At 44.8% G+C, this 10737-nt stretch overlaps 1 protein-coding gene across 1 annotated transcript; it reads left to right on the top strand.

The window, feature by feature from the left end:
- Nucleotides 1-541: 541 nt before the first annotated feature.
- TCAF1 (TRPM8 channel associated factor 1) lies at nt 542-10281 on the top strand. The gene is made up of 7 exons (XM_006108619.3): nt 542-1553; nt 1826-1923; nt 2934-3147; nt 3454-3693; nt 4505-4842; nt 6528-6778; nt 9902-10281. The coding sequence occupies exons 1-7, from the start codon at nt 542-544 to the stop codon at nt 9909-9911; spliced, it is 2163 nt and encodes a 720-aa protein (XP_006108681.1). The 3' UTR covers nt 9912-10281.
- Nucleotides 10282-10737: the final 456 nt, after the last annotated feature.

Raw genomic sequence — 10737 nt, 5'->3', positions numbered from 1 at the left:
GTTGTTGTTTAATATATTTTTATTGACTTCAGAAAGGAAGGGAAAGGGAGAGAGAGAGATAGAAACATCAATAATGAGAGAGAATTATTGATCAGCTGCCTCCTGCACATCACCCACTGGGGATGGAACCTGAAACACGGACATGTGCCCTGCCCAGGAATAGAACTCTGACCTCCTAGTTCATAGGTTGACACAACCACTGAGCCACACCAGCCAGGCCAGTTCTTTATGTAATGCTTAACGGGCACTTTTAACACTTAAATCCAGAATATCTCACATATAGTGTTGGGTAAACACAGCAAGGCTTTCTTCGAGATTTCCTGTGGAGAATTTATACACAGAGATTAAGCAGAGCAGAATTATTGCTGAGTCCCTCTGTCTTCCCTCAAAGGAGTCTCCATACCCATTGAGGTCAGATCTGCCCACTAGGTTCTCCCGCTCTCCTGGAAGAGCTAAGGATGATAATATTAGTAAAGCTGACTCTTGCTATATGCCAGGCACTGTTCTAGAGCTATCTGCAGAGCCTCTCCTTTAAGAGAACATGTGTCTTTTTTGCAGTTGTGAAGACGATCTCTCCGAGGACAGAGAGGAGCTTCTGCACGGCATTTCTGAGCTGGACATCAGCAACTCGGATTGTTTCCCCTCCCAGCTGCTAGTGCATGGAGCTTTAGCCTTTCCCCTGGGGTTAGATTCCTACCACGGTTGTGTTATAGCGGCTGCCCGCTATGGCCGGGGCCGGGTGGTAGTGATGGGCCACAAGGTACTATTCACCGTGGGTAAACTGGGCCCCTTTCTGCTCAATGCTGTGCGTTGGCTGGACGCAGGCCGCCGAGGCAAGATCGTGGTGCAGACGGAACTAAGGACAATGAGTGGTCTGCTTGCAGTGGGAGGCATAGACACCAGCATTGAGCCCAATCTGACCAGTGATGCGAGTGTCTATTGTTTTGAGCCCACGAGTGATGTGGGAGTCAAGGAGCTGCAGGAATTTGTAGCTGAGGGCGGGGGCCTGTTTGTTGCAGCCCAAGCCTGGTGGTGGGCCTTCAAGAACCCCGGAGTGTCGCCTCTGGCTCGGTTCCCAGGGAACCTCCTGCTCAACCCCCTTGGCATCAGTATCACAAGCCAAAGCCTCAATCCAGGGCCCTTTCGTACTCCGAAAGCGGGGATAAGGACCTATCACTTCCGCTCCACTCTGGCTGAGTTCCAGGTTATAATGGGCAGGAAGAGAGGGAATGTGGAAAAGGGGTGGTTGGCAAAGCTGGGGCCGGATGGCGCAGCTTTCCTGCAGATCCCTGCAGAAGAGATCCCTGCCTATATGTCTGTGCATCGGCTCCTCAGGAAGCTGCTGAGTCGATACCGGCTCCCAGTGGCGACCCGAGAGAACCCAGTCATCAATGACTGCTGCAGGGGTGCTATGCTCTCCCTGGCCACAGGTCTAGCCCACTCTGGGAGTGACCTCTCTCTGTTAGTCCCAGAAATTGAAGACATGTACAGCAGCTCCTACCTGCGCCCCTCTGAATCTCCTATCACCGTTCAGGTCAACTGCAACAATCCAGGTATGGAAGTAGGGGTGGGAGCTCAGGGTTGGGGGACTGAGACATGGTGACTTAGCTCATTTCAGGGACCTGATCACTTCCAGAAGGCCACCTCCACCCTTTGCCATGTACTTTTAAGGAGATAGGGATTGGGGCATTAGGTAATGTTTGCAAGAGTTGAGTCAGGGCAGCGTGGACTGGAAAGATGTACAGAACTCATGAAGGGCCTGTGGAGATGCTGGATGGAGATGGGATTATGGAGGGGGAGTAAAGTCCTTCCATGCTTTTGACAGGCACCCGATATTGCTGGATGAGCACTGGGCTGTACATACCTGGAAGGCAAATTATAGAGGTCTCCCTGCCTGAAGCTGCTGCCTCTGCTGACCTGAAGGTAAGGCCACACCCCACCTCCCCAGGAAACATGGAGCCCAAATGTTCTTGCTTTCACAGTTGGCATCTTGATCCTCATAAAAACTCTACTGGCAATATGGGGCATGTACTTTTACCCCCATTTTAAGGATGAGGCAACTAACATGCAGAACAGTTAAGTGATTGATTGAAATGTATAGATCTGATATATTTCAGAGCCAGGACTCAAACCTAATCACCTCCTCACCCTGAAGTTTTGTGCGTTTCACTGATATCATAGAGTAGGGAATAGGAAAGGTGCCATGTGGAAGGCGCCCTAGCACACAGTGGTATTCAGTAAACCTTAGTTCACTTCCATCTCATATGTATCTCCCACTGTAGCAAAAGGCCTTTCTTACTCCAGCTTCTTCCTGGGATGCCAAAGACTGTTCCTTGCTATCCCTGGCCCCCTCAGCTCTGTCACTTGCACATATACATACCCTAGTCACATATTAAGTTCCAGTGCTGCTCTGTCTCCCTTGAGGGTCTCTGTGACAGGACTTATTCTGTGCCTGCATTTATCCTAGAGTTTGATTAGCATAAACCCAGGAAAACAATTCTAGGACTCCACCAAAAACAAGGGTCACTCCACTGGCTCAGGAAGGGGAGTCTTATAGATCGGAACTGAGTCAATCCTCTACCACATCAGCCTGTCACACTAGATGCCACTGGGCCTCCTCTGGAGTCAGCAAAAGGCTGGATCCCTTCCATCCCATTGCCAACACCAGAGTCCCCATCGTGGAACACCTAGTGCCCTCACATCAGCATCTTAACATCACCTTAGTAGAGCTGTTTGACTCCCCTGGGAGGGTATTTTCACACCATTCAGTCCATACCACCTAAAGAATGATGTAATTCCATAGGTTTAGCATACACAGTTCATAGACATGGGGTCATATAGCCTGGTGCCCTTCCTGTCCCCACCTCATGGGCATTATCCTCTTCCACTGCATGCACTTGAGGTGACTCTGTGGGGGGGTATCTCTGCTCCAGATACAGATTGGCTGCCACACAGATGACCTGACCAGGGCCAGCAAGCTGTTCCGAGGCCCACTGGTAATCAACCGATGCTGCTTGGACAAGCCCACAAAATCAATCACCTGCCTCTGGGGCGGCCTCCTCTACATCATCGTGCCTCAGAGCAGCAAGCTGGGTTCTGTGGCCATCACTGTGAAAGGGGCTGTGCATGCTCCATTCTACAAATTGGGTGAGTGTGCGCTATGGAGTGAACCCTGGGACAGGAGAGTTGGGGGTGAGGAGGACACTGGGACTGTTTGGTGCAGGAAGAGAAAGATTCAGATTGGAGGAAAGAAGGAAGGTAAGCCTCCTTAGATTCATCTTTGGGGCCAAGGAGATAGACCAACCCACATCCATGGGGATGCCATAGAAAAAGGAGGGAGATGGGGACATGGTTGTTCATGGCCTTGGTGTTCTCCTCCTGGGGTTCAAGTTAGGTGTTTTAACCTAAGGGATTCGGAAAAGGGCATTCCAACCCCATGGCCTCTCTTCTCAGGGGAGACATCCCTGGAGGAGTGGAAGAGGTGTCTCCAGGAGAATCCAGGTCCCTGGGGAGAGCTGGCTACGGACAACATCATCCTGACAGTGCCAACCGCCAACCTTCGCACACTGGATAATCCTGAGCCGGTGCTTCGCCTCTGGGATGAGGTGATGCAGGCTGTGGCACGGCTGGGGGCTGAGCCCTTCCCCTTGCGTCTGCCTCAGAGGATTGTTGCCGATGTGCAGATTTCAGTAGGTGGGTGCCCTGTTCCAAGCAGCCCTGTGGGACTTCTTTCTCCCAAAGGCCATGCATTGGGCAGCCAGCAGGGTAAACATGCTTTTCTAGCAGACAAATAAGATGTAATCCTTATTATTTAAATGAAAAGGAAAAAGGTGTATTTAAAAAAGAATAGACTCAGTGACTTTCACAAAATTTGGAAACTACCTAAATGTCCAATAATTATGGAATGGATAATTAATATATTGTGTGTGCCCTCAATAGACATTGAGGAAGACATTTAAAGTGATATTTTGATGGTGTTTTACCAGTGAGCCAGGAGGCCTAAAAAATTGGGGCCTATAGAAATTTTATTTCTATAGGTGGGTCTATAGAAATTAAATAAGCATGGACATTGCTCTAGACTCTAGGTTTTTTTGGCTTACAATCACTATAAAGTAATATTAATGTGGGCAACTCCACATCTAAATGACAAGAAGGGAACACCCTCAATTAATTCTTAATTTTGAGAAAAGAGTATAATGACATAGGTTCCCATGGACAGGGCACTCTTATAAACATAGAAATCTTGAGAAGTAACATGAACAGTGATTTGGGACCTGCATCACCTCCCATAAGCACATGCTCTCAGGTCAGAGTGAGGATGAGGGATCATTACAGAGTGAGAGGATAAGGAGGAAAGCCCTGGATTTGGATTGATCTTCTGAGCAGTACGGGGTTCTGGAAGCCATTGGGGTTACTAAGTATTTTGGGAGATACAAAACAGAGAAGAACTTTGTAAGATATGTGGGGAGCGCTCTAACCCTCTACCTCCCTCCTCTATTTTCAGGCTGGATGCATGCGGGGTACCCCATCATGTGCCACCTGGAGTCAGTGCAGGAGCTCATCAATGAAAAACTCATCAGAACCAAGGGGCTATGGGGCCCTGTCCATGAGCTCGGCCGAAACCAGCAGCGGCAGGAGTGGGAATTCCCACCACACACCACTGAGGCCACCTGCAACCTGTGGTGTGTTTATGTTCACGAAACGGTCTTGGGCATTCCTCGAGGCCGTGCCAATATTGCCCTGTGGCCCCCAGTTCGGGAGAAAAGAGTCAGAATCTACCTGAGCAAGGGTCCCAATCTGAAAAACTGGAATGCGTGGACAGCCCTGGAAACATACTTACAGGTATACTAGGCAAAAAGGAAGGGTGATGGGAACCCTTTATTCTGGGGATACCAGAGCATCATTGTTAGGTGATGTTCTTGTGACCCAGAAGACCTCCCACTACACCTGTCTCCCATGCTAGGCCTCAGGAGACCCTGACAAAGCCCAATTGTGACAGTCCTATTAGATGATGCCTCTCGGTATATCATTTTGCATGATCCTAAGTAGAGTTAACTGCCTCATCCCCACCCTCACCCTATGAACTTGAAGAAATGCAAGAGAATAGATGGGAAGCACTGAGAGAGGTGAAAACATGATAGAGGCATGTGTATTGCTATAAATACAGTTACTATCACAGGCTTTAGACCAGACATAACCGAGATTGACACCAATTGACACCACTGACTGCTATTTAATAGCTATCTAAAACCAAAAAGCCTCCCCACACACAAAACAAATATGGGATAGAACATTTTTTTTCCTCAGATGAGTATACCATCTTCTCAATATGATTTGGCTGTGCCTGTTTCCACCTTATAGGCGATCTAAGATTTCTCCCTGGCCTGGACATGGAGGTTGCCTTTGCCTTGAATTATCATTCAAACACCCCAGTTCTGCCCCTGAGTCCCTGGATTAGTTCCCAGTTCATTGTGGAGAGTTTCATCACCTTGGATTCTAGAACTCAATCCCAGACCAGTCACACTGTGTAGTCTGGTTTCTCCACCGCTCCAGTTCCTCTGTGTTTATTCCCGTGGCCTTGAGAATGACAGTGAAACTGCCTGGGAGACTCTACTTAAACTTGTCATTAGGGCCACTTCACCCCAGGGACAGAAGTTTCACATCTGTGACATAAAGTTGAGGTTGTTCTAGGGAACTGCTAATGTCTCTTTTCATGCTAAAGCTCTATAACCCAGCCTAACATGGGCTGTTTCCAATGGTCTCAGGATGGGTGCCTTTCTGAAATGATACTCTTAACTCTAGCTACCTAGAATATATATAGTATTCTGCTTCTACCAGACTCACTCCCCCCCCCCAGGCCATTTTAGTTGCCTTGTAAATTAACAAAGACCTATGATTAATGAGGATTATGTCAGGATAGGAGTTCCCCAAATATTGGGTTTAACTTTGCAACTATGAAAGATATAAGGATTCTTTTTTCATGCCAGCCCATTTTAAAGCTTTGTGTAATATCCTAATGAGATATTACATAATCTAGTGAGATATATGAATAATGATAGATTTAACTGCCTCAGCCCCACAAGCACAACACACAATCATTTATTGAGTGTCTGCTTTGTGCTGAGCACTGTGCTAGCTGAGAGGCCCCTTTTTTAAAAATTGATTTCAGAGAGAGGAAGGGAGAGAGAGAGAGAAACGTATTATTTGCTTCCTGTATGCCCCCTACTGGGGATCAAGCCTGCAACCAGGGCATGTGCCCTGATCAGGCATTGAACCAACCACCTTCTGGTGCTTCGGTCGACACTCAACCACTGAGCCACACCAGCTGGGCGAGAGGCCCTTCTTAAGATTCAAATATGAGAGAGTTAGGGAATGAAGGCAGCAGGTAAAACAGGAAAGAGGGTCCATCATAGCCATGCAATTAGTGTTGAAGGGGTTCAGTGCAGTAAATTCATTTATCAGAGTGTTTTTTAGGTCTTCTTGTTGTAGACTACCTGTCTCATCCTGCCTCATCCTTCTCTTTTCAGCTCCAGGAAGCCTTTGGTTGGGAGCCCTTCATCCGTCTCTTCACTGAGTATCGTAACCAGACCAACTTGCCCACCGACAATGTTGACAAGATGAATCTGTGGGTGAAGATGTTCTCCCACCAAGTGCAGAAGAATCTGGCTCCCTTCTTTGAGGCCTGGGCCTGGCCAATCCAGAAGGAAGTGGCTACCAGCCTGGCCTATCTGCCTGAATGGAAGGAAAATATTATGAAATTGTACCTCCTCACACAGATGTAAGGAGTGCCCAGCAAGGTGGCAGATAGAGAGGTGTGGGGTGGTAGACAGGGACAAGGATTCACTCCTCAGCCTCTGTCTCTTAGGGCTCTAGCCTTGTCCTCTGGGCTCACTGCCCTAGTTCTGTCTCTCGAAAGTGGGTTAAAAACACAGTAAGAAAGTGGAATCAGAATTTCTCAGGGGCAAGGCCTTCTGTTTATGAGTCTTGTTCCTCAGCTCTCTGCTATCAGATTCACTCCTAACCCTAATTGGGCCAGTTCTGAGAGCTTTCTATGCTAGCCCTTGGTTCACCATCATGGCCCATAGCCCACAGAGAGTAGTTCTCATCCTGACATCCTGAGGACTCACTGGATTTTATTTTTAATGAGTTATTCCAAAAACCCTGACCATAGAACCCAACTGAAATACAAATTTATCATAATTTTCATAGCTCCCTGAGGACTCATATATTTTGTGTATTGGGTAGTTTTCAAAGAGCTTGAAAAGTAATCTGGTGAAATAGAACCCATAGCTAGGGTTAGCTCTTAGGAAAGTTGTTTTATTTTGGTATTCTTATTTCTTTGTGTATACGATGAGGATAAAAATTCCTACCCCACGGGTTGTCATAGAGACTCAGTAATTCTGAAGAGGTTTGTGAATACAGTGCATGCTGTCCAAGGGAATGCTTTATTTTATGCTGTTTCACAGAGTAGTGAGCTGACTACTTTCCATAGCCTAGAGGTTAAGATCATCAACTCTCACAGTTGACTCCCCTGCCTCCAAATCCTGGTTCTTTCACCTGTTAGTTGTATGACTCTGGGCAAGTTCCTTAATTTCTCTGTCACTCAATTTCCTCATCTCTAAAATGGGATTGATTTCATAGGATTATTGTGAGGATTAAATTTTAGTGCATCTAAAAGTGATTAGAACAGTTAGCTGGCCGTTAGTAGGTACAAAGAAAATGTCAACTGCCATTATTATTATTATCTAATTAACTCACTATCATTGGAGAACTAGACTTCACTTTTAGATGGCTTTTACAAAAACAGTGTAATTAATCCTATGCCCTCCTACACTTCCTACACCAACCTCTGAAAGGAGTCTGGTAGTTGCTTTATGATCTAAAGGAAGGGCTCTAAATTCATAGGGTTTTACAAGCTACTTAGGGTTTTGGGCTCTTTACTCAGTTCCATTGTTCAGGTAGAATTCCATCTTTGATTAAATAAAGAGTGGATGACACTTGAAAACTCAGGAAAATTCCAGGAGGATGCTTGTCTTTAGCAAACAATGGGCAACTGGCTCAGTGTTGGTGTTTATATTTCCATAGTGACACAGATTTATATCATTGTCAAGAGTTACTTACTAGTTGGGCAGATTAAGTTCACACAGTATAGAAATAGAAATATTTACTTTGGAATAAGAGAACTAGATATAACCAACTCGAATTTCACTTGATTAAAAGATTTTCTTAAATGTTCTTCTAATCATATTCAGAAACTCCCATTTCTTTGTAGTTTCAACTAGAGTCGAGGATGTAGGATTAATGTTGTATACATCCAGCCAGTTTTCTTTTAGCTCACTTCTTTTTATTTAGTTATTGTAATACACCATTTTATTTGCTTTACTGAAAACTGGGTGGGTGCATAAATAATAAGATTTGACCTAGATGTTTTTCTTTGGATTTTTTAAAATATATTTTTATTGATTTCAGAGGGGAAGGGAGAGGGAGAGAGAGAAAAACATCAATGATGAGAGAGAATCATTGATCAGCTGCCTCCTGCACGCCCCCTACTGAAGATTGAGCTGCAACCCAGGCTTGTGCCCTTAACTGGAATCGAACCAGGGACCCTTCAGTCCACAGGCCGACGCCCTATCCACTGAGCCAAACTGGCTAAGGCTGGATTTTTTATTATGTCATTTCTCAATCATAGAAGTATTTTCCCTTATTTCATGAATATCTTTCATCTGGGTGCTTTAAACATAGATGTTGAATGTCCATTCAACCTTTAAAATAATTGCTATCAACCCCTGGCCAGTTTGTTCAGTGGTTAGAGCATTGGTCTGCAGACCAATGGGTCAAATATTCAATTCCTGGTCAAGGGCACGTACCTCAGTTGCAGGCTCGATTCCTGGCCCCGGTTGGGACACACACAGGAGACAATCAATCGATGTGTCTCTCTCACATCAATGTTCCTGTCTCTCTCTCTCTTCCTCTCTCTCCCTCTCTGTGTCTCCTTCCCCCCCCCCCACTCTCTCTCTACAAAAAGTCAATGGAAGAAATATCCTCAGGTGAGGATTACAAAAAAATAATAATAATTTCTATCGATTAGTGGGATGTCAAGTACATGCCAGTTATTGGACTGGTTCCTTTATATATATAGTTTCATTAAATCCTCACAGTGATCTTATAAGATGGAAATTTACTGCTCCTTTTTTAGGAATGAGCAAACTGAATTTTATGGAGGGCAATTTAAGTGCCTAAGGCTACACTGCCAACAAGTGATAGAGCTGGGATTTGAACCTGGGCATTCTGATTACAGTGGGTGTTAGTAACTACAGTGCTTTGAATAACAAAATAAATGAGTAAATGAAGAAACCAACCAGCAAATAGAGATATCTTTATGTCCCTACTTGCCAGCACTTTGGCTGCTTGTACTTGCTCCTCATCTAATTTTATCAGAACAAAAAATACCTTTGTTTATCCCAAATTCCAGTTCAAAGGAAGAATCTGAGGTAGGCTCCTGAAGTGTTTCCCAATAGACAGAGCTGGGATGATCCCTTTAGTGTCATCCAACTCTTTTTAGGTTTCAGGTTATTCAGGTTTCAGTCCTTCCCTCTAGGGCACCAAGAAAGCATCTACTAGCTTATTGGATTTTGAATAATGGGTTATTTTGATGAAGTGCCTGACTCCCCAAAGTTCCAGACATTGCATGTTCTCAGAAAGGAAATTAGATCCTCAGTTATTTAGAATAATACTTATATCTATTCTTGCCCTCTTTAATCCATTTTCATCAGTACAGCCCTGGGGATATCTTAAAAATGTAAAACTATCCATACCACCTCCTTACTTAAAAGCTTCCAGTGCTAGTTTGAATTTAAGATGATGAACTGAACATACAAATTTACCTCTCCTCCCTCTACAGGCCCCACTGAAATTGAAGTAAAAGAAAACTGGAAGGCATTTGGTTATGAATGAAGAAGACCTCAACACATTTCTGGACAGAAAGTGGATGAAGTTTGAAAAAAGAATGAAAGAGTGAAGGTACCTTTCAGAGAGAATATAAGCTGATCTGAATATCATAACCACAGAGAGGCTTGGGCACCTAAAAAGTCTATCTACTAAACAATTACACCAGTTGTAAAATTGAACCCCATCGCATTCTACCCTATCCCTTGTGCATAGAATACAGGCAGTCAACTATTGGTACCAGTGAGAACTCTGTTGTTGCTATTATTGTTGTTGTTGTTGTTTATATAAAGAAATTGAATAAATTGCCCGAGAGAGGTAGGAGTTGGTGCTTCAGAATGAAATTTCTTTTTGTGTAAATAAGTGATCCCTTAGCCTATCAGCTAATTCTTTACTGACAGTTGAAACCCCCCCTACTCAAGTAACCAAGTGTTTCCAGTCATAGAAGAAGCTTACTGGAAAACAGACCAAACCATACAATGACAGAGGAAACCCATATCAACTCCTATAAAAGTCGACAGTTATATTGATGCTTAATACAACTGGTCAGCTAGGAATTACCAGACATTGAGCATTGGGTGGGGGGCGGGGGGAGAGTGGGGGGGAGGGCCAAGGAAGATGTATGTAAGAAAAAATTACCAATTAGAATTAGGAGATTGGAAAACTGCACCCAATTCTGGAGGAAACAAAGTCAAAATGGAAAAAGTAACTTTAAAATCTAGTTATATCTTCAGAAAGATCTGAGGTATATTTGTAAGATGAAAACGGGTGCTACAGAGAAAGGAAAAACTG

The sequence above is a fragment of the Myotis lucifugus genome, unplaced genomic scaffold (genome assembly GCF_000147115.1).
Source record: "Myotis lucifugus unplaced genomic scaffold, Myoluc2.0 scaffold_2830, whole genome shotgun sequence".
Classification (NCBI taxonomy): domain Eukaryota; kingdom Metazoa; phylum Chordata; class Mammalia; order Chiroptera; family Vespertilionidae; genus Myotis; species Myotis lucifugus.
Note: the sequence above shows the minus strand (reverse complement) of the source record. Positions and strands in the feature narration are given on the sequence as shown.

Coding starts and splice junctions, on each gene's coding strand:
- TCAF1 (XM_006108619.3), top strand. CDS start 542: ATGTGTCTTTTTTGCAGTTGTGAAGACGATCTCTCCGAGGACAGAGAG. Junction 1,554..1,825: donor GGTCAACTGCAACAATCCAG/GTATGGAAGTAG, acceptor TGCTTTTGACAG/GCACCCGATATTGCTGGATG. Junction 4,843..6,527: donor CCCTGGAAACATACTTACAG/GTATACTAGGCA, acceptor TTCTCTTTTCAG/CTCCAGGAAGCCTTTGGTTG.